Source organism: Zeus faber (genome assembly GCF_960531495.2).
Source record: "Zeus faber genome assembly, contig: SCAFFOLD_112, whole genome shotgun sequence".
NCBI classification, from domain to species: domain Eukaryota; kingdom Metazoa; phylum Chordata; class Actinopteri; order Zeiformes; family Zeidae; genus Zeus; species Zeus faber.
Window position 1 is genome coordinate 211 of NW_028293067.1, and position 23,790 is coordinate 24,000.

A 23,790-nucleotide genomic window follows, 5' to 3' on the forward strand; every position below is an offset into this window, starting at 1 on the left:
CGTTGGCGTGTAAAATCTCTGGCAGTCACTCTGGATCCACGGATAAAAGTCCCAAAGTTGTTCTTTCAGGGAAATTCTTATATCGACAAGTGCATGACGGTCGTAGGAGATCACTGCCCTTGAGTTTTTGGCGGACATTGTGAAAAAAAATGAAAAAAGTACTAAAATCTGCATAATCAACAAGGAGCACCCGTGTAGGCGACCGCAAGGGGCGGCGCCATGATCGCTTACCCACGTGACAGGGAATTACAGGGCCAGCATATTCTAGTCTCATAGTGTCGTAATGGTTACAAATCCTTGGTTCAGTGGTGTCATGGTGTATTTACAATGTCGTTACAGTCCTTACGTAGTTAGCGTATATTTACGATGGTGTAACAGAGTAATGGCGGTGTAGTTAAAGTGTGTTACATGTTGCTATAGTACTATCATGGTGTATCTTAACAGTAAACATAGTGGTGTTATGGCCTTCAGGTTTTGTTAGTGTATTGTGGTGTTCAGTGTTGTCATGGTGTAGTCATTGTAATGTTACAGTGTATTGTGCTGTTGTCACGGTGTCGTGGTGTGTTCACAGTGTTGTCACGGTGTAGTCAGTGTTGTCACTGTAATGTTACAGTGTAATGTGGTGTTGTGTGTTCAGTGTCTTTATGGTGTAGTCAGTGTTGTCCAAGTTTAGTTACAGTGTGTTGGTGTTTTCATGGTGTTGTTGCAGTGCGTCCCTGTGTAGTTACGGTGTTTTCACGGTGTTGTTGCAGTACGTCTGTGTAGTTACAGTGTTGTTGGTGTTGTCACGGTGTTGTCCCAGCGTTGTCCCTGTGTAGCTACCGTGTTGTTGGTGTTTTCATAGTGTTGTCAGGGTAACCTACAGTCCTGCTGCTTCTTGATCTTCAGCGTCACCGTCTCTCCCGCCTGTTGCAACAGACTGATGGCCTCGCTCAGCGGCTTCCCTTTCAGGCTGCTGCTGTTTATTGCAAGAATACGATCTCCCACATGGATGGCCCCCGTCCTGCGCACACACAATGTATGAAAACACATAAGATGTAGTGTGTGTGTGTGTGTGTGTGTGTATGTGTTTGTGTACCTCTCCGCCAGCCCCCCCCGGCTCAGGGAGGAGATGGTGATGGGGTCGAACGGCTCCTCGGTGCCTGAGATGGTGATGCCCAGTGGACCCCCGTAGCGCTGCAGCTCCACAGTGTAGATGATGCAACCAGAGCCCTCCTGCTCGTCTGGACAGGAAGCAGAGTTAGTCATGACAGGAAGTAACGGCAAGTAGCCAGAGCCCTCCTGCTATCATCGCAGAGTAGTACTAGCAGAGCAGTAGTAGTATGAGAGCAGTACTAGAGCAGTAGTAGTATCAGAGCAGTACTAGAGTAGTAGTACTAGCAGAGCAGTAGTAGTATCAAAGTAGTACTAGAGTAGTAGTACTGGCAGAGCAGTAGTAGTATCAGAGTAGTACTAGAGTAGTAGTACTGGTAGAGCAGTAGTAGTATCAGAGTAGTACTGGAGTAGTAGTACTAGCAGAGCAGTACTAGAGTAGTAGTACTAGCAGAGAAGTAGTAGTATCAGAGCAGTACTAGAGTAGTAGTACTGGCAGAGCAGTAGTAGTATCAAAATAGTACTAGAGTAGTAGTACTGGCAGAGCAGTAGTAGTATCAGAGTAGTACTAGAGTAGTAGTACTGGTAGAGCAGTAGTAGTATCAGAGTAGTACTGGAGTAGTAGTACTAGCAGAGCAGTACTAGAGTAGTAGTACTAGCAGAGCAGAAGTAGTATCAGAGCAGTACTAGAGTAGTAGTAGTATCAGAGCAGTACTAGAGTAGTAGTACTGGCAGAGCAGTAGTAGTATCAGAGTAGTACTGGAGTATTAGTACTAGCAGAGCATTAGTAGTATCAGAGTAGTACTAGAGTAGTAGTACTGGCAGAGCAGTAGTAGTATCAGAGTAGTACTGGAGTAGTAGTACTAGCAGAGCAGTAGTAGTATTAGAGTAGTACTAGAGCAGTAGTAGTATCAGAGTAGTACTGGAGTAGTAGTACTAGCAGAGCAGTACTAGAGTAGTAGTACTAGCAGAGCAGTAGTGGTATCAGAGCAGTACTAGAGTAGTAGTAGTATCAGAGCAGTACTAGAGTAGTAATGCTGGCAGAGCGGTAGTAGTATCAGAGCAGTACTAGAGTAGTAGTACTACCAGAGCAGAAGTAGTATCAGAGCAGTACTAGAGTAGTCGTACTCGCAGAGCAGTAGTAGTATCAGAGTAGTACTGGAGTAGTAGTACTAGCAGAGCAGTACTAGAGTAGTCGAACGAACAGGCAGTACTAGTATTAGAGTAGTACTAGAGTAGCAGTATTAGCAGAGCAGTAGTGGTATCAGAGTAGTACTAGAGTAGTAGTACTGGTAATTCTAGAGTAGCAGTACTAGTACCTGAGTTGTCCTCGTCCTTGCGGATCTTGAGCTTCACCAGCTCGTCACACTGCTGCAGGATCAGCACCGCCTCCTCCATGGAGCAGCTCTCCACCCGGACGCTGTCGATGGCTAGAAGCCTGTCGCCCAGCTCCAGGGTGCCTGTCCTGGAGAGACAGGTCAGAGACAGACAGACAGACAGGTAAAACAGCAAGAATGATGGGTCTCAGAGAGAGACAGACAGGTGGAGAGAGACGGAGAGAGAGACAGGTACCTGTGTGCCACGCTGCCTTTCTTGATGTCAGAGATAATGAGGGCGTCTCCTGGCTTCCTGTTAGAGGGAGCTGGAAGACAGACAGGTAGAGAGGCCGACAGGTAGAGAGATACAGGTAGGAAGACAGACAGTCAGTCTCATCCCCCTCTCCTCTCCCTCCATCTCATCCCCCTTTACTTACAGCTGATTGTAATTCCCAGTTCGACTCCTGGTTTCTTAGGAAGTTTAACATGGAACGTTCCAGAACTAGGAACGACAGATTCTGGAGAGAGAGATAGAGAGAGAGAGAGATAGGTTAAGTTAGAGTTAGGGTAAGACAGGCTGGGTTAGGTTAGGGTAAGTAATGTTGGGTTAGGTCTGAGTAAGTGGGGTAAGTTAGGTTGGGTTAGGGTAGGTTAGGTTGGGTAGGTTAGGTTGGGTTATGGTAGGTTAGGTTGGGTAGGTTAGGTTGGGTTATGGTAGGTAAGGTTCGGTTAGGTTGGGTTAGGGTAGGTTAGGGCAGGTCAGGCTATGGTAGGTAAGGGTAGGTGAGGGTTGGTTTGGTTATGGTCGGTAAGGTTAGGGTAGGTTAGGTTAGGTTGGGTTAGGGTTGGTTGGGTTATGGTCGGTAAGGTTAGGGAAGGTTAGGTTAGGTTGGGTTAGGGTTGGGTTATGGTCGGTAAGGTTAGGGTAGGTTAGGTTGGGTTAGGGTAGGTTGGGTTATGGTCGGTAAGGTTAGGGTAGGTTAGGTTAGGTTGGGTTAGGGTAGGTTGGGTTATGGTCGGTAAGGTTAGGGTAGGTTAGGTTAGGTTGGGTTAGGGTAGGTTGGGTTATGGTCGGTAAGGTTAGGGTAGGTTAGGTTAGGTTGGGTTAGGGTAGGTTAGGATATGGTAGGTTAGGTTGGGGAGGGTTAGGGTACATTAGTTTAGGGTAGGTTAAGTTAAGGGGACCTGCAACGTCAAACTCGATCTCCAGGGTCAGCTGGGAGGTGATGGCAGAGTCCCGCAGCAGCTGATTGGTTTCTTCCAAAGTGGACTCTTCCGTAGGAACTCCATTTATGGACAAGATCCTGTCCCCGATCTGCAGGATCCCACACCTGCACACGCACACACAGTTGATATGATCTTTTAACCCCCCTGGTGTGTGTGTGTATGTTTACAGCGTGTGTACAGTGTGTGTGTTTACAGTGTTTGTACAGTGTGTGTACAGTGTGTGTACAGTGTGTGTACAGTGTGTGTGTTTACAGTGTGTGTACAGTGTGTGTATAGTGTGTGTACCGTGTGTGTACAGGGTGTATACAGTGTGTGTATGTACAGTGTGTGTACAGTATGTACAGTGTGTGTCCAGTGTGTGTGTACAGTGTGTGTAGACCGTGTATGTACTGTGTGTATACAGTGTGTGTATGTACAGTGTGTGTATGTACAGTGTTTGTACAGTGTGTGTAGCGTGTGTTCACAGTGTGTGTACAGTGTCTGTGTACAGTGTGTGTTTACAGTGTGTGCATTTACAGTGTGTGTACAGTGTGTTTACAGTGTGTGTTTACAGTGTGTGTGTGTGTACAGTGTGTGCATGTACAGTGTGTGTACAGTGTGTTTGCAGTGTGTGTTTACAGTGTGGGAACAGTATGTGTACAGTGTGTATACAGTGTGTGTATGTACAGTGTTTGTACAGTGTGTGTAGCGTGTGTTCACAGTGTGTGTACAGTGTCTGTGTAGCGTGTGTGTTTACAGTGTGTGCATTTACAGTGTGTGTACAGTGTGTTTGCAGTGTGTGTTTACAGTGTGGGAACAGTGTGTGTACAGTGTGTATACATTGTGTGTATGTACAGTGTATGTACAGTGTGTATACAGTGTGTGTGTACAGTGTGTGTTTACAGCGTGTGTTTGCAGTGTGTGTTTACAGTGTGTGTGTTTACAGTGTGTTTGTACAGTGTGTGTACTGTGTGTTTACAGTCTGTACAGTGTGTGTTTACAGTGTGTTTACAATGAGTGTTTCGTGTGTGCAGTGTGGGTACAGTGTGTGTACAGCGTGTGTTTACAGTGTGCTTGTACAGTGTGTTTACAATGTGTGTACAGTGTGTGTTTACAGTGTGTATAGTGTTTGTGTGTACAGTATGTGTGTAAAGTGTGTATACAGTGTTTGTGTGTACAGTGTGTGTTTACAGTGTGTGTACAGTGTCTTTACAGTGTGTGTACAGAGTGTTTACAGTGTGCGTGTTTACAGTGTGTGTACAGTGTGTTTGTACAGTGTGCATACAATGAGTTTGTTTACAGTGTGTGTGTTTACAGTGTGTTTGTACAGTGTGTGTTTACAGTGTGTGCAGTGTGTATAGTGTTTGTGTGTACAGGGTATGTACAGGGTGTGTACAGTATGTACAGTGTGTGTCCAGTGTGTGTGTACAGTGTGTGTAGAGTGTGTAGACAGTGTATGTACTGTGTATACAGTGTGCGTATGTGCAGTGTGTTTACAGTGTGTGTATGTACAGTGTTTTAGAGTGTGTTCACAGTGTGTGTACAGTGTCTGCGTACAGTGTGTATTTGCAGTGAGTGTGTACAGTGTGTGTGTTTACAGTGTGTATAGTGTTTGTGTGTACAGTGTGTGTACAGTATGTGTGTAAAGTGTGTATACAATGTTTGTGTTTACAGTGTGTTTGTACAGTGTGTGTGCAGTGTCTATGTACAGTGTGTTTACAGTGTGTGTACAGTGTGTTTGCAGTGTGTACAGTGTGTGCAGTGTGTTTACAGTGTGGGAACAGTGTGTGTACAGTGTGTATACAGTGTGTGTATGTACAGTGTGTATACAGTGTGTGTTTGTGCAGTGTGTGTTTACAGCGTGTGTGTTTACAGTGTGTGTACAGTGTGTGTTTACAGTGTGTGTTTGCAGTGTGTGTGTTTACAGTGTGTCTACAGTGTTTGTGTGTACAGTGTGTGTACTGTGTGTTTACAGTGTGTGTTTACAGTGTGTATACAGTGTGTGTACAGTGAGTGTTTCGTGTGTGCAGTGTGGGTACAGTGTGGGTACAGTGTGTGTACAGCGTGTGTTTACAGTGTGCTTGTACAGTGTGTGTTTACAGTGTGTGTATGTACAGTGTTTTAGAGTGTGTTCACAGTGTGTGTACAGTGTCTGCGTACAGTGTGTATTTGCAGTGAGTGTGTACAGTGTGTGTGTTTACAGTGTGTTTATACAGTGTGTGTGCAGTGTGTGTTTACAGTGTGTGTACAGTGTGTGTGTATGTACAGTGTATGTAGTGTGTATACAGTGTGTGTACAGTGTGTGTTTACAGTGTGTATATGTACAGTGTGTGTATACAGTGTGTGTTTACAATGTGTGTACAGTGTGTGTTTGTAGTGTGTTTGTACAGTGTGTCTACAGTGTTTGTGTGTACAGTGTGTTTACAGTATATGTACCATGTGTTTACAGTGTGTACAGTGTGTGTTCACAGTGTGTGTACAGTGAGTGTGTGCAGTGTGTGCAGTGTGGGTACAGTGTGTGTGTTTACAGTGTGGTTGTACAGTGTGTTTACAATGTGTGTACAGTGTGTGTTTACAGTGTGTGCAGTGTGTATAGTGTTTGTGTGTACAGTATGTGTGTAAAGTGTGTATACAGTGTTTGTGTGTACAGTGTGTGTGTTTACAGTGTGTGTACAGTGTGTGTTTACAATGTGTGTTTACAATGTGTGTTTACAGTGTGCGCGATTACAGTGTGTGCACAGTGTGTTTGTACAGTGTGTTTACAATGTGTGTACAGTGTGTGTGTTTACAGTGTGTGCAGTGTGTATAGTGTTTGTGTGTACAGTGTGTGTACAGTATGTGTGTAAAGTGTGTATACAGTGTTTGTGTTTACAGTGTGTTTGTACAGTGTGTTTGCAGTGTCTATGTACAGTGTGTGCATTTACAGTGTGTGTACAGTGTGTTTGCAGTGTGTACAGTGTGTGCAGTGTGTGTTTACAGTGTGGGAACAGTGTGTGTACAGTGTGTATACAGTGTGTGTATGTACAGTGTGTATACAGTGTGTGTGTGTGTGTGTGCAGTGTGTGTTTACAGCGTGTGTGTTTACAGTGTGTGTACAGTGTGTGTTTACAGTGTGTGTTTGCAGTGTGTGTGTTTACAGTGTGTGTACAGTGTTTGTGTGTACAGTGTGTGTACTGTGTGTTTACAGTGTGTACAGTGTGTGTTTACAGTGTGTATACAGTGTGTGTACAGTGAGTGTTTCGTGTGTGCAGTGTGGGTACAGTGTGTGTTTACAGTGTGCTTGTACAGTGTGTTTACAGTGTGTGCAGTGTGTATAGTGTTTGTGTGTACAGTATGTATGTAAAGTGTGTATACAGTGTGTGTGTTTACAGTGTGTGTACAGTGTGTTTACAGTGTGCGTGTTTACAGTGTGTGTACAGTGTGTTTGTACAGTGTGCATACAATGAGTTTGTTTACAGCGTGTGTACAGTGTGTGTTTACAGTGTGTTTGTACAGTGTGTGTGTTTACAGTGTGTGCAGTGTGTATACAGTGTGTATGTACAGTGTGTGTACAGTATGTACAGTGTGTGTCCAGTGTGTGTGTTTACAGTGTGTGTAGAGTGTGTAGACAGTGTATGTACTGTGTGTATACAGTGTGCGTATGTACAGTGTGTGTTCACAGTGTGTGTACAGTGTCTGCGTACAGTGTGTGTTTACAGTGTGTGTGCAGTGTGTGTTTAGTGGGGATGGTAGCTCAGGAGGTAGAGCTGGTGGTCTAGTGATCGAGAGGTTGCTGGTTGGATCCCAGGCTCCTCCTGCTAGCATGCTGTAGTGTCCTTGAGCAAGACACTTAACCCCTAATTGCTCCTGATGGCTGCGTCCGTCGGTGTTTGAACAATTGTAAGTGGCTTTGGATAAAAGCGTCTGATCAATGAAATGTAATGTATACAGTGTGTGTCTACAGTGTGTGTGTTTACAGTATGTGTACAGTGTGCATACAATGAGTGTGTTTACAGTGGGTTTGTACGGTGTGCGTGTTCAGTGTGTGTGGGCGTGCCTCTCGGCAGGGCTGTCAGGGTCCATGTAGGCGATGAGGGGAGGGGAGGACAGCGTCTCGGTGGCGAACACGCCCCCCTGCAGCTGGAGGCCAAAGCCAGGAACCCCGTCAGACACCAGCACCACATGGGTGCTCTCTGTGTGCACCACCTGACCAGCCAGGCCCACCGTGCTGGAGGCCAGGGACACTGAGAGCAAGGAGATCAGGAGACAGGAAGAGGATCAGGAGGCAGGAAAGAGATCAGGAGACAGCAAGGAGAGGGTGAGGCAGGAAGTAGATCAAAAGGCAGGAAGTAGATCAGGAGACAGCAAGGAGAGGGTGAGGCAGGAAGTAGATCAAAAGGCAGGAAGTAGATCAGGAGACAGCAAGGAGAGGGTGAGGCAGGAAGTAGATCAAAAGGCAGGAAGTAGATCAGGAGACAGCAAGGAGAGGGTGAGGCAGGAAGTAGATCAAAAGGCAGGAAGTAGATCAGGAGACAGCAAGGAGAGGGTGAGTCAGGAAGTAGATCAAGAGACAGGAAGTAGATCAAGAGGCAGGAAGTAGATCAGGAGACAGCAAGGAGAGGGTGAGGCAGGAAGTAGATCAAGAGACAGGAAGTAGATCAAGAGGCAGGAAGTAGATCAAGAGGCAGGAAGGAGAGGGTGAGACAGGAAGGAGATCAGGAGAAAGGAAAGAGATGGTGAGACAGGAAGTAGATTAGGAGGCAGGAAGTAGATGGTGACAGGGGACAGGAAGGAGATTAGGAGGCAGGAAGTCGATTAGGAGACAGGAACTCGATAATCCATAGTCCATTTTGAAACAGGAAGTGACTCACAGGAGCTCTTGAAGTCCTTCTTCTTGCTCCGCCTCCTCACCATGGTGTTTCGGGGGCTGCTGGGATACATGCTCCGAGGCAGCGTCCCGCCCACGCTGAGGGAGGAGAGGCTGTAGGCTGAGAGGGAGGAGGGCGGGAAGGGGCCCAGCGCTGGGGGAGGGAGAGGGTGGGGTTAGAGGGCGGGGTTACATCTTAACTTGAAGGATTCATCACTCCTTTCTTTTCGTTCTTTCTTATCTTTCTTGTTTTTATTTCTTATCTTTCTCTCTTTCTTCTATTTCTCATCAACAGTGAAAGAAAAAAAGAGTGAAACCATGAAAACACAGTGAATATTATGAGATATATATATATATATATATATATATATATAATGATATATAATATAAAACAACCAAAACAATATGTTCAACAGCCAGGAGAAAGAGAGGAGGATGAGATGGAGGAGTAGAAGGAGGAGGAGGAGAAAGAAGAGGATGAGAGGACAGGAGAAGAGGAGAGGAGGGGGAGGAAGAGAAAGGAGAGGAAGAAGAGGAGAGGGAGGAGAGAAGGAAGAGGAGGAGATGGAGGAGAGAAGGAGGAGGAAGAGGAGGAGAAGGAGGAGCAGCAGCGTACGTGGCAGCAGGCCTCCTCCTCCTGCTCCTGCTGCTGCTCCTGCTCTCGGGGCTCGGCTGCTCTGGTCTGGGTGGTAGGTGTTGTAGTGCTGGTACGGAGGCAGAGGGGGGGGGGGGGAGGCTCCGCCCTCCCAGGGAAGGAGGCGGGGCCTGTGCTGCACCTTGACTGTACACACACACACACACACACACACAGGGTTAGCCATGACATCACGGATGACATCACCAAACAAGCAGGTAGTTCCGCCTCCAAAACAGATTGAGACCAGAAGGTCGACGCCCTGTGCTAGCACAATGCATGGCTGCAGGTGGGATCAGCTAGCCTGCTGCTATTACTGTACTAGTAATAATCATAGTACTAACGAGTACTAGTAATACTGCAGTACTGTAACTAGTACTAGTGATACTGCAGTGCCCCACTAGTACTAGTCATACTGCAGTACTGTAACTACTGTAGTACTAGTAATACAGGCAGTACTATAACTAGTATTACTGCAATACACGTAATACTGCAGTACCTCACTAGTACTAGTCATACTGCAGTACTGTAATTACTGTAGTACTAGTAATACAGGCAGTACTATAACTAGTAATACTGTAACTAGTACTAGTAAAACTGCAGTACCCCACGAGTACTACTCATACTGCAGTACTGTAACTACTGTAGTACTAGTAATACAAGCAGTACTATAACTAGTTATAGTACCGCTGCTAGCTGCTGCCACTCTCTCTCTACTATTAAGAGATACTAGTACGAGTATCTCTAATGTTGTTTTATCTCGATCTCTTTTATTTTTCCGAGTTTCCACTTGATGCAAACACAGCATCAGCTGGAGGCTGCACACGCTGCAACCAGCAGGCGGCGCCGTGATGTCGACTTTACGCCACAGAATTAAGGGGGGGGGTTAGATCAGGGTCCGGGTTCAAAGGTCAAAGGGCGTGGATCATGTTTAGACGGAAACACAAGATGAATTCCCAGCATGCAGTAGCAGTACCTGGCTCCGCCCCCTGGCTCCGGGCCTGGTGGTGGGGCAGGATCTCCATTCGGACCAGCTGACAGGAAGCGGCAAGCAGCTGAGTGGCCTCCGCCAACGAGCACAGCTCCATGGAGGAGCCGTCCACCGACAGGATGTGGTCTCCAGGGTGGAGCGCCCCGCACCTGCAGGAGGAACCAATCACTGCTCAGTCATGGTCTTGAGTCAAAGGGGTCCGGGACCAGTGTTTCAGGCAGTGGTCTGGGATTAGGGTTTCAGGCAGTGGTCTGGGATTGGGGTTTCAGGGAGTGGTCTGGGATCTGGGGACAGGAAGTGGTATAGGGTCAGGATTTCAGACAGTGGTCTAGGATCTGGGGACAGGAAGTGGTGTAGGGTCAGGGTTCCCGGGAGTGGTCCGGGATCTGGGGACAGAAAGTGGTGTAGGGTCAGGGTTCCCGGGAGTGGTCCGGGATCTGGGGACAGAAAGTGGTGTAGGGTCAGGGTTTCCGGGAGTGGTCTGGGATCTGGGGACAGGAAGTTGTCTGGGATCAGGGTTTCACACATTTGTCTGGGATCTGGGGTCAGGAAGTGGTGTAGGGTCAGGGTTTCCAGGAGTGGTCTGGGATCTGGGGACAGGAAGTTGTGTAGCGTCAGGGTTTCAGACAGTGGTCTGGGATCTGGTAACAGGAAGTGGTGTAGAGTCAGGGTTTAAGACAGTGGTCTGGGATCTGGGGACAGGAAGTGGTGTCGGGTCAGGGTTTCAGACAGTCGTCTGGGATCTGGGGTCAGGAAGTGGTGTAGGGTCGGGGTTTTCTGGGAGTGGTCTGGGATCTGGGGACAGGAAGAGGTCTGGGATCAGGGATTCAGACAGTGGACTGGGATCTGGTAACAGGAAGTGGTGTAGCGTCAGGGTTTCCGGGAGTGGTCTGGGATCAGGGTTTGAGACAGTTGTCTGGGATCTGGGAACAGGAAGTGGTGTAGCGTCAGGGTTTCAGACAGTGGTGGTCTGGGATCTGGGAACAGGAAGTGGTGTAGAGTCAGGGTTTAAGACAGTGGTCTGGGATCTGGGGACAGGAAGTGGTCTGTGATCAGGGTTTCAGACAGTGGTCTGGGATCTGGGGTCAGGAAGTGGTGTAGGGTCAGGGTTTTCTGGGAGTGGACTGGGATCTGGGGACAGGAAGTGGTGTAGCGTCAGGGTTTCAGACAGTGGTCTGGGATCTAGGAAAAGGAAATGGTGTAGGGTCAGGGTTTCCAGGAGTGGTCTGGGATCTGGGGACAGGAAGAGGTCTGGGATCAGGGTTTCAGACAGTGGTCTGGGGTCTGGGGACAGGAAGTGGTGTAGGGTCAGGGTTTCCAGGAGTGGTCTGGGGTCTGGGGACAGGAAAGTGGTCTGGAACAGGAAGTGATGTAGGGTCAGGGGTCCGTACCTGTCGGCGATGCTGGCCGGCTTCACCTTGTCAATGACGATCACCTGCTTGTTGCAGAACAGCGAGGTGGACAGAGCCACGCCCAGACTGCAGCCCGTCGCCTTGGCAACCTCCACCAGCAGGGGGCCGGATGCCGTGGCAACAGAGTCTAGTTGACAGTACCAGCGGCAATTATTATGGGATGAAGCTACTCTACCATTAGCAGTGTCGTTATACTACATCATGCTGCGCTAGAGGTTATGCTAGGCTACCGCTGTCCGCTCCCTCAACTATCACAAAATGCCATGGCTGCAAGCTAAGCTTAAGGCTAGCTGTCTCACCTATCACAACACGTCATGGCTGGGTGCTAAGCTTAACGCTAGATGTCTCACCTATCACAAAAGGTCATGGCTGCGTTCTAAGCTTAACGCTAGCTGTCTCACCCATCACAGACACGTCATACTCCAGCAGCAGTGTGGCTTCCTGTCCGCTCTGCTTTAGGAGGCTCATGGCCTCTGACAGGCTGTTGCCATGGAGACGGATCCCATCTATACTGAGCAACCGATCGCCCGGTTTGATGGTACCCTCCCTGGAGTGAGAGAGAGAGAGAGAGAGAGAGGGAGAGAGAGGAGGGAGATAGTATTCCTGGGAAGTGTCCTTGCTCACAAGGAAGTGTCCTCAAACCCTAGGAGGTAACCTCTCTCCCTTTGAAGTGTCTTCGCTCCTTGTTCCCTAGAAATTATCCTCGCTCCTTGGGAAGTGCCCTCGCTCCCTGGAAGTGTCCTCGCTCCCTGGAAGTGTCCTCGCTCCCTGGAAGTGTCCTCGCTCCCTGGAAGTGTCCTCGCTCCCTAGGAAGTGCCCTCGCTCCCTATGAAGTATCCTTACTCCCTCGGAATCACCCTTGCTCCCTAGAAAGTGTCCTCGCTCCCTTGGAAGTGTCCTCCCTCCCTATGAAGTGTCATCGCTCCCCATGAAGTGTCCTTGCTCCCTAGCAAATGTCCTCGCTCCCTAGGAAGTGTCCTCGCTCCCTTGGAAGTGTCCTCGCTCCCCATGAAATGTCCTCGCTCCCTAGCAAATGTCCTCGCTCCCTAGGAAGTGTCCTCGCTCCCTAGGAAGTGTCCTCACTCCCTTGGAAGTGTTCTCCCTCCCTAGGAAGTGTCCTCGCTCCCAATGAAATGTCCTTGCTTCCTAGGAAGTATCCTCGCTCCCCATGAAATGTCCTCGCTCCCGAGGAAGTATCCTTGCTCCCTATGAAATGTCCTCGCTCCTCATGAAGTATCCTCGCTCCCCATGAAATGTCCACACTCCCCATGAAATGTCCTCGCTCCCTATGAAGTATCCTCGCTCCCCATGAAATGTCCTCGCTCCCTATGAAGTATCCTCGCTCCCTAGGAAGTATCCTCGCTCCCCATGAAATTTCCTCGCTCCCTAGGAAGTATCCTTGCTCCCTATGAAATGTCCTCGCTCCCCATGAAATGTCCTCGCTCCCCATGAAATGTCCTCGCTCCCCATGAAATGTCCTCGCTCCCTAGGAAGTGTCCTCGTTCCCTAGGAAGTGTCCTCACCTGTCCGCTGGTCCCCCTTGACGGATGGTTGTTATGACGATAGGGCGCGACTTGTTCCTGTCCTCATGAACACCACCTGCAGGCACACAAACGTAACACTACAGTATTACTACAATAATACTGTAATACTTTGCTCTATGCTGCCCCTTGAGGCAGGACACCAGCAGAGAACACGCCCCGCACCGTGCATCTGTTGTAGTGTGATGAATAAACAATGTTCTTCATTGTAATACTACATAACACACTCTCACAGTAGCACTGTAGTAGTACAGCAGTAGTACTGTTGAAATACTGCAGTAGTACCATAGTAGTACAGGAGTAGTACTGTGGTAGTAAAGAAGTAGTACTGTTGTTGAATCATAGTAGTACTGTAGTAGTACAGCAGTAGTACTGTGGTAGTACAGCAGTAATACTGTAGTAGAACAGCAGTAGTACTGTGGTAGTACCATAGTAGTACTGTAGCAGTACAGCAGTAGTCCTGTAGTAATACTGCTGTGGGACTGTGGTAGTACAGCAGTCATACTGTAGTAGTACTGCAGTAATACTGTAATAGTCCAGCAGTAGTACTGTGGTAGTACTGCAGTACAACCCTCTCACCTCTGATGACGAAGCCGAAGGTGTTCCCCTCCTTGTGAAGCGTCACTTCCACGTTTTTGAACATCACCCCTGACCCCTGCACCGCTGCAACACAACACTTTGCAGGTTAGGACTACCTCTACTGATGAGTATTAGTACTCACAGACAGGTGCAGTATTAGTACTCACAGACAGGGGGCAGCTCGTACTCCACCTCCAGCAGCACTCGCTCCCCCACGTTCTTCAGCAAACTGATGATGTCATCGTGGCGGAACCTGCTCAGGTTGATCCCGTTCACTGAGCGGATGTAGTCGCCCACCACCAGCTGGTCACTCCTGGAGTACACAGGAAGTAGTACGAGTACTACTTCCTGTGTACTACCACTTATTGTGCATCTCGAATGTACACAGTACACACAAATAGTACACACACCCAGTACAGAGTACAGTACACACAGTACAGTACACATAATACACACGCATAGTACACACAGAGTACACAATACAGTACACACAGTCCACACAAATAGTACACACCCACAGTACACTACACAGTACAGTACACACACACAGTACACATGCAGTACAGTACACACAGTACAGTACATACAGTACACACAAATAGTACACACACAGTACAGTACACACAGTACAGTACACACAGAAACCACACATAGTACACACACACTACACAGTATAGTACACACAGTACAGTACACACAGTACACCAGCTGAGGCAGAAGTGTGTAATTCCTGTGTGTAGTAGTACCTGGCGGCCGTGCCCCCCGCCCTCAGGTTGGACACGCGGGGCTTCCCGTCCTTATCCACGCCCCCGGACACCGTCAGCCCCAGCGTCGCTCCATCCTTCTTCACCAGCTCCACCAGGCAGGAGGAGCGGAACTCCTCTGGAGAGACAGACAGGTCAGCACGTCTGTCTGAACCTAAGTCTGTCTGTACTTTCTGACCGACGTCTGACTGTCTGACCGTCCCTCCATCTGCCTGTACTGCCTGAGCGTCCGTCTGTCTGACTTCCTAGCGTCTGTCTGTCTGTCTTTTCTGACTGTCCATCTGTCTTTCTGACCGTCAGTTTGGCCGTTTGTCACTGTGTCTGTCTCTCTCGTTGTCTGTCTGCCTGTCTCTGTCTGATGTCATCAATTTATGAATTATAGACTATACAGTATACTGTATATATGTTTAATTAAAATGTATATTTGTTTAATCAAAATATATATATGTTTAATTAAAATGTATATATGTTTAATTATACTGTATATATGTTTGATTAAAATGTATGTTTTATTATACTGTATATATGTTTAATTAAAAAAATATATATATATGTTTTATCATACTGTATATGTTTTATTATACTGTATATATGTTTATTATACTGTATATTTGTTTAATTATATTGTATATATGTTTGATTATTATTATTTTATACAGTCAGTATTCTGTATATGTTTTATTATTTTATAGTCAGTGTACTGTATATATGTTTTATAATTATTTTATAGTCAGTATACAGTATATTTTATTATACTGTATATATGTTTTATTATACTGTGTATATGTTTTATTATTTTATATATTCAGTATACTGTATGTTTTATTATACTGTGTATAAGTTTCATTATACTGTATATATGTTTTATTATACTGTGTATATGTTTTATTATTATTTTATACAGTCAGTATACTGTATATGTTTCATTATACTGTATATATGTTTTATTATACTGAATATGTTTTATTATTTTATACAGTCAGTGTACTGTATATATGTTTAATCACACTGTATATATGTTTTATTATATTGTATTTTTTTGATTATACTGTGTTTTATTATTATTTTATACAGTCAGTATACTGTATGTTTTATTACCCTGTTTATGTTTTATTAAATTGTATATATGTTTGATGATAGTTTTATTTTTTTACAGCCAGTATACTGTATATATGATTTATTATACTGTATATCTGTTTTATTATTATTATTTTATACAGCCAGTATTCTGTATGTTTTATGATACTGTATGTGTTTTATTATACTGTATATAGTTTTATTTTACTGTATATGTGTTTTATTATACTGTATATAGTTTTATTATACTGTATAGGTGCTTTATTATACTGTATAGTTTTATTATACTGTATATAGTTTTATTATACTGTATATGTTTTATTATTATTTTATAAAGTCATTATACTGTCAATGCTTTTGTTTTATTTATTGTTTGTATATAACACGCTCGGTTGTCATGGCAACCAACTCAGCGCAGAAAGTTATTTAAGGTTTGTACTTAATCAGTAATAGTGTGTACTAGTGTGTACTTTACCAGGAATACTTTGTCGTCGTATTGCTAACGTTCCATCTGGAGGTCGCGACCCCACCGAGTGTTTGGTGTACGGACCTTCATCTGCAACACACACACACACACACACACACACACACACACACACACACACACACACACACACACACACACACACACACACACACACACACACACACACACACACACACACACACACACACACACACACACACACACACACAGACAGACAGACAGACAGACAGACAGACAGACAGACAGACAGACAGACAGACAGACACACAGACACACAGACACACACAGACACACACACACACACACAGACACACACACACACACACACACACAGGTTAATGTGCAACATGCAGATCATAGAAAACTGATCTACATAGCCCCGCCCCCTCTCTAAACTCTGCCTTCGACACTTCACTCTGTCACCATGGTAACCAGTGTAAACAAAGCAGATTCTCACCGGTGCCAACAGCGAGCGCGGGATGGAGGGAAGATCCATCACTCCATCCATCCATCACTATCCCTCCATCACTCAATCCATCCATCACTATCCCTCCATCACTCCATCCATCCATCACTATCCCTCCATCACTCAATCCATCCATCACTATCCCTCCATCACTCTATCCATCCATCACTATTCATCTATCACTATCCCTCCATCACTCCATCCCTCCATCCATCCAACACTCCATCCATCCATCACTCCATCCATCCATCACTATCCCTCCATCACTCCATCCATCCATCCATCCATCCATAACTTTATCCATCCATCACTATCCACCCATCACTCTATTCATCCATCACTCTATCATCCATCCATCACTATCATCCATCATTCTACTCATCCATCCCTCCATCACTCTATCCATACATCCCTCCATCACTCCATCCATCCATCCCTCCATAACTCTATCCATCACTCTATCATCCATCCATCACACTATCATCAATCCTTCCATCCATCCATCCATCCCTATATCCACCCTTCCTCTCACCATCTATCACTCTACCTATCCATCCATCCACCCATCAATCCACCATCATTCATCCACCCATCCCCACACCACAAACATGTGTGTGTCCCACCACAGCATCTCGTGCATTTCTAAAATGGCAATGAGCAGCAAATAAGTTGAAAAAAGCTTCTTGAAGGAAAACCGAGTTTGATTTATAAATAGTAGAAAAGTGTTAAACCGTAGAGTTAAATTATCCCATTAGATGAGATGGGGATACACATTTCACTTACCGAGACGCTGAACAGCGCTGAACAACACTGATCCATGGTTTGCTTTAAAGCATGGGTCTCAAACTCGCGGCCCGCGGGCCAAATGAGGCCTGCGGGACGATATTTTGTTGTCCCCTACTTGACATCAAAGTTTAGTGCTTTTTCTCACACGCACCTTTTTGCCGAGTCGTTGCGCGAGTCCTTGCCCTGGGCGTTTTATATTTTATATTATCACTTATGGGCCACTGTAGCTCAGGCTCGTGACAGCTTCCAGTGGTGTTTGTTGACAAGTTAGCCAACGCCAATTATCAACGTAAGTCACTTGGTTGAAAGGTGATTCCGGAGTGACATGAAGTGGAAGGAAAACACATCCTGTCGCCCGGTGCAAGGTGCAGAGACTCAGGAAGTGGACGGACTCAACAAGAGTAATCAGTGACCTAACAAAGACAGCAGAGTGTTGCAATAGCAAAGGGAAAAGAATGACATGGACAGCAAATAGCATGAGATGGGCGGCAAGAACAAAAGCCAAATGGTGGTTAGAACCTGAATATTATAAAGAAGAAGTTATAGATTATTATTACGAGAGAAATATAGAGAAGGAAAAAGGACGGATATGTGCAATCGCAAAAGAAAACAAATTTACCAAGAACAATTTCATCAAAAAGAGCAAGAAATTAAAAGATATAAAACATGAGACAAAGCACTTGATGTTAAGAATGAAGACAGGTGAAGTAACGTGGACATATCTGTGTGAAAAGCTCTTCTCCACCATGAACTTGAATAAGTCAAAGTACAGGTCCAAACTCACTGATGAGCATTTTCAAGCCGCACTGAGGGTCTCAGCTGCTTCCGCCCTCGAGCCAAACGTGGCTCAGCTGTGTGAGAGGAAGCGCTGCCAGGTGTCAGCACGCAGGAGGTAAGAGAAGCCATGTTCTGAAGAACCCTTCATGTTCTGAACTGTTATTAATAAAGATTGAGAAGATTGGATCAGTTGTACTTTTTTTGTGGAATATTTGATTCCGCCCAACCTCACCCAGACTCTACCTTCAGTGGCCCCCAGGTAAGTTGAGTTTGAGACCCCTGATTTAAAGAGAGCATCCAGGTGAAGATCATTCCTCCAGATTCCATGTGATGTGAGGTTTCAATGTGGAACCCTTTTGATAGAGTTCAACCTTTAAATCGTAGTACTTTTACACACACTGCTGTGAAATGGCGAAGAAGAAAAACCCTTTGCGTCACGCACCTACGTCACTTCCGTAAACGTAAACAGCCGGTTAAAGCGCAGAACAGGGGTGTTTCCGTCTCACTTGTCTGTGAAAACTTTCTTCTCCGTATCGTTATGGATTAGGTGAAGCAGGTGGAGGAAGCTCTGAACCATATCTCGGGCCTTAATCTGATCAGTGCGATATATCCAAGTCAGTGTTAGCAGCGTGTACTGGACTTCATTTTCCGCAATGAAAGTTAGTTCTCTGTAAGCGACTTGGAGAACGACAGCGCTGCGGAATGTGATATTACTATTACTTGGAGAACATTTCAAACAGCGGATTTCAACCTTAATGGAATATTTTCAAGAACCACCAGAGGAGACCGACGATACGACCGTTGTTGTTACAACGGAAGAAGTTGATGACGTGATGAAGTCCGTTGAGGTTGGAGACCGATTTTCAGATTTCAGATATTCTGAGACTCATAATATTGATAGGCTCTACATTTTCTTGTGTTGTTTGTACTTTCAAACTCCAAAATAATTCCACATTTATAAAACATGTATATTCTTTTTTTTTTAAAGCTTCTTTAAAAACAAAATTTAATTTGTTGTGTTGTTGAGCTGTTGGTGATTGGCCCATTCAGCAGGATGTTAAGTAGCCATGAGGCATTGTTTGTCCTCCAACCAGTTGCATTGTGGGAGCTGAATGAAGCTGGTGTTGGTCAAACGTTGAAGGCAATTATTTCAGAAACATGGTTTGCCAAATCCTTGTCATTAACAAGTTATAGCTTTAAAATATTTGCTTGATTTGCACAAGTGACACCTTGTTTGGAAGCTCTGATTCTCCACTTTCAAATGATGCTGAAAGAAATAAATCTCGAAAGCCACCAAATGACCTAAAGTACGTGGTGGGTCACATATGTGGTGTGGGGATGGGATGGGTTGAGCAGCCACACCTGACCTGAATCTAGGTGATTGGGTCAGGGTGGCTGCATACCTGTTGCTCACTGGTTGGGCTAATGAGCGGCAGGTTAAAACCCCAGTCCCCACACTCACTCAGGAGAGGAGCCTTGTCATGACATGTTCCATCTGCTCCTGGCCTGTTCCAGCTAGCCTCCTCTCTGCAATAAACTGCTCCTGGCTTGTTCCAGCTAGCCTCCTCTCTGCAATAAACTGCTCCTGGCTTGTTCCAGCTAGCCTCCTCTCTACAATAAACTGCTCCTGGCTTGTTCCAGCTAGCGTCCCCTCTACAATAAACTGCTCCTGGCTTGTTCCAGCTAGCCTCCCCTCTACAATAAACTGCTCCTGGCTTGTTCCACCTAGCCTCCTCTCTACAATAAACTGCTCCTGGCTTGTTCCAGCTAGCCTCCTCTCTACAATAAACTGCTCCTGGCTTGTTCCAGCTAGCGTCCTCTCTACAATAAACTGCTCCTGGCTTGTTCCACCGACCCTCCTCTCTGCAATAAACTGCTCCTGGCTTGTTCCAGCTAGCCTCCCCTCTACATTAAACTGCTCCTGGCTTGTTCCAGCTAGCGTCCTCTCTACAATAAACTGCTCCTGGCTTGTTCCACCTAGCCTCCTCTCTGCAATAAACTGCTCCTTGCTTGTTCCACCTAGCTTCCTCTACAATAAACTGGTGTTTACAACCCATCGTCTCCTGTGTCTCTGCTGGAGGGCCCTGAAAACGCCACTTGGATGGTGTGTGGTGGCAAAACTGCCACACCATCAATCACCCATCCACCGTATTATCCATCCATCCTATTATCCATACACACATCCACCCTACTACCCATTCATCCATCATCCATTCATCCATTGTGTATCCACCCACCCTTTTATCCATCCATCCATCCATCCATCCTACTAATAGAAAGAACAGTGCACACACAGTCACAGTAACACACACAGTAACACACACAAACACACACACAGTAACAGACATACACATACATTAACACACACACATTAACACACACTAAAACTAACACACACACAGAAACACATGTAGTAACACACACACACACACACACACACACAGTAACACACACAGAAACACACACATAGTAACACACAGTAACACACACACAGTAACACACACACAGAAACACACACACAGGAACACACACTAGAAAGAAGAAAGAAAGAAAGAAACAGTCTTTAATTGTCACACGACACTCCACAACACATGCTTGCACACACACACACATGCACATGCTTTGATGGTGCTGGTGAAATGGTTCCTCTGCTTTTGAACCATCCTGGCTTGTCCTTCCTCCGGGGGCACAGCAGGAGCAGTGGGCAGCGTACGTGGACGCGCCCGGGACCAACACACACACAGAAACGCACACACACAGAAACACACACACACACACAGAAACACACACAGTAACACCCACAGAAACACACCCACAGAAATACACACACGGAAACACACACAGTAACACACACACAGAAATACACACAGTAACACACACACACAGAAACACACACAGTAACACACACAGTAACACACACTAGAACTAACACAAACACAGAAACACACACACAGTAACACACACACAGAAACACACACTAGAACTAACACACACACTAGAACTAACACACAGAAAAACACAGTAACACACACACAGAAACACACACACACAGAAACACACACAGAAACACACACAGTAACACACACAGTAACACACACACACACACACAGTAACACACACAGTAACACAGTCACACACAGTAACACACACAGAAAAACACACAGTAACACACACACAGTAACACACACAGAAACACACACTAGAACTAACACGCACACAGAAACACACACACACAGTAACACACACACACACACACAGTAACACACACACAAAACACACAGTCACACACACACACAGAAACACACACACAGAAACACACACTAGAACTAACACACAGAAACAAACACACACACAAACACAGACAGAAAAACACGGTAACACACAGTGACACACACAGTAATACACACAGTAATACACACAGTAACACACACAGTAAGAACACAGTAAGACAAACACAGTAACACACACAGTAACACACAGTAACACAGATAGGAACACACAGTAACACACACAGTAATACACACAGTAATACACACAGTAACACAAACAGTAAGAACACAGTAAGACAAACACAGTAACACACACAGTAACACAGATAGGAACACACAGTAACACACACGGTAACACATGGTAACACACAGTAACACACACAGTAACACACGGTAACACACACAGTAGAACTCACAGGGGATGAAAGCTGGGCTCCCCTCCCCCTCCTCCAGATGTCTCTCTCCCTCTGTCTCTCTCTCCTGATTGGTCCACTCCTCCATTCCACATTCCCTCATTCACACTGTGACCTGATTCAGACCTCCCCCCCTCCTCCACCCTCCTCCATCTTTTCTTTCTTTAAATGATGGAGACGTTGAAGCAGTGTTTTCTCTTTCAATTTTTATAACTTGATTGTGGTTGAGTGTAGTGAGTGTAGTCACCGTGTAATAACAGTGTAGTCAAAGTGTAGTCACCGTGTGTAAGTGTAGCCACCATGTAGTAACAGTGGTCACAGTGTAGTCAGTGTAGTCAAAGTGTAGTCACTGTGTAGCCACCATGTAGTAACAGTGTAGTCACAGTGTAGTCACCATGTAAAAACAGTGTAGTCAAAGTGTAGTAATAGTGTAGTCACAGAGTAGTCAGTGTAGTAACACTGTAGTCACAAAGTAGTAACAGAGTAGTCAAAGTGTAGTCACAGTGTAGTCCCTGTGTAGTCACAGTGTAGTAACAATGTAGTCACTGTGTAGTAACAGTGTAGTCACCGTGTACTAACAGTGTAGTTTAGTCGTGTAATCACAGCAAAAAGACACTGCGTGGATAAGCAGGATGACAGCGTGCAGCAGCACCTTGTTACTTCTTGTGTTTGGGGCTGTGACTGCTCTGCTCAGTCCGGCAGAACCCGGAGGTTCCGGCAGAACTCAGTCCACGGTTAACTGCCGCCGGCGCTTCAGGCCACAAAGTTCCGCGGCGACGCTTTCAAACGTCAGAAAATATGAGATGATGTGAAAACGCACTGTGAGTACAGGTGCATGAAGCCTCTTTTATCATCATGATTATTATGCAAAATATTATTATTTCTCTTCTCCCTCCATTGATACACACACACACCGTCTGTCATCAAAGAGGCTGCACATGCTGCTGAATTAATCAATTACACAGACAGACAGACAGACAATGAAAACAGCTGATGCTCTTTTCGGCGTTAGCATTCTGCACCAAAAACCAAACAGCAGGATTACGCTGACACACACACACACACACACACACACACGCACACGCACACACCTGTCTCTCTCTCTCTCTCTGTCTCTCTCTCTCTACCTTTGTTGATCTTGCGGAGGATCTGGCAGCGGCATTTGAACGACACAGCGATCATGATGAAGCCTCAACCCCCCCAGCTAGGACCCCACCATCCCGACGGAGACAGACAGACCGAGGGAGAGAGACGGAGAGACAGAGGGAGAGAGAGACGACAAATGGAGAACCACCAAGCTAACGCTGCATCGACCGCTGCAGAGATGACGAGAGAGAGAGAGAAAGGGAGGGGGAGAGAGAGAGAGAGGGAGGGAGGGAGGGGGAGAGAAGGAGGGGGGGGACTGGGAGAGAGAAGGAGAGAGAGCGACAGGGAGAGGGAGGGGGGGAGAGACTGGGAGAGAGGGATAGATGGATGATGGATGGGTGATGGAGGGATGATGGATGGGTGATGGAGGGATGATGGAGGGGTGATGGATGGATGATGGAGGGGTGATGGATGGATGATGGAGGGATGATGACTCACCAAACTAAGCACAGAAAAGGGATATTGGTTTTGGTGGGGTTGTTGTTGGTGGTGGTGGTGTTGGTGGTGGTGGTGTTGTTGTTGGTGTTGGTGGTGCTTTTGGTGTTGGTGGTGGTGTTGTTGGTGTTGTTGGTGGTGGTGGTGTTGTAACGGGGATGGTAGCTCAGGCGGTAGAGCTGGTCCTCTAGTAATCTAAAGGTTGCTGGTTGGATCCCAGGCTCCTCCTGCTAGCATGCTGTAGTGTCCTTGAGCAAGACACTTAACCCCTCATTGCTCCTGATGGCTGCGTCCGTCGCTGTTTGAATAATTGTAAGTCGCTTTGGATAAAAGCGTCTGCTAAATGAAATGTAATGTTGTTGTTGGTGTTGGTGGTGTTGTTGGTGTTGGTGTTGCTTCAGCAGCAGCTGATCAGACACATCTTCCTCCAAACAAAGCAAATAAACACTGCAGATGTTTTTCATTTCCTCCGTTTCCTGCTGCCCAACAAACTGCAACAAACCGGATCTACTGATTTAGAACTTTATTGTTATTTCTTTGTAATATTGCTGAT

At 46.1% G+C, this 23,790-nt stretch overlaps 1 protein-coding gene across 1 annotated transcript in view; it reads right to left on the reverse strand.

The window, feature by feature from the left end:
• Positions 1–863: 863 nt before the first annotated feature.
• The window catches only part of LOC307247652 (glutamate receptor-interacting protein 1-like), a gene marked incomplete at both ends in the record, with an annotated part of 28,298 nt that continues 5,371 nt past the window's right edge, over positions 864–23,790 (reverse strand). Inside the window, 17 exons of the mRNA XM_080024686.1 lie at positions 864–1,003; positions 1,079–1,223; positions 2,412–2,557; positions 2,665–2,734; positions 2,846–2,926; positions 3,594–3,739; positions 7,651–7,837; positions 8,465–8,614; positions 9,077–9,241; positions 10,071–10,234; positions 11,477–11,624; positions 11,899–12,044; positions 13,021–13,096; positions 13,618–13,701; positions 13,785–13,930; positions 14,364–14,499; positions 15,934–16,014. Of these exons, the coding sequence (XP_079880812.1) occupies positions 864–1,003; positions 1,079–1,223; positions 2,412–2,557; positions 2,665–2,734; positions 2,846–2,926; positions 3,594–3,739; positions 7,651–7,837; positions 8,465–8,614; positions 9,077–9,241; positions 10,071–10,234; positions 11,477–11,624; positions 11,899–12,044; positions 13,021–13,096; positions 13,618–13,701; positions 13,785–13,930; positions 14,364–14,499; positions 15,934–16,014 (2,211 nt within the window). The remainder of the gene's footprint in view (positions 1,004–1,078; positions 1,224–2,411; positions 2,558–2,664; positions 2,735–2,845; positions 2,927–3,593; positions 3,740–7,650; positions 7,838–8,464; positions 8,615–9,076; positions 9,242–10,070; positions 10,235–11,476; positions 11,625–11,898; positions 12,045–13,020; positions 13,097–13,617; positions 13,702–13,784; positions 13,931–14,363; positions 14,500–15,933; positions 16,015–23,790) is intronic.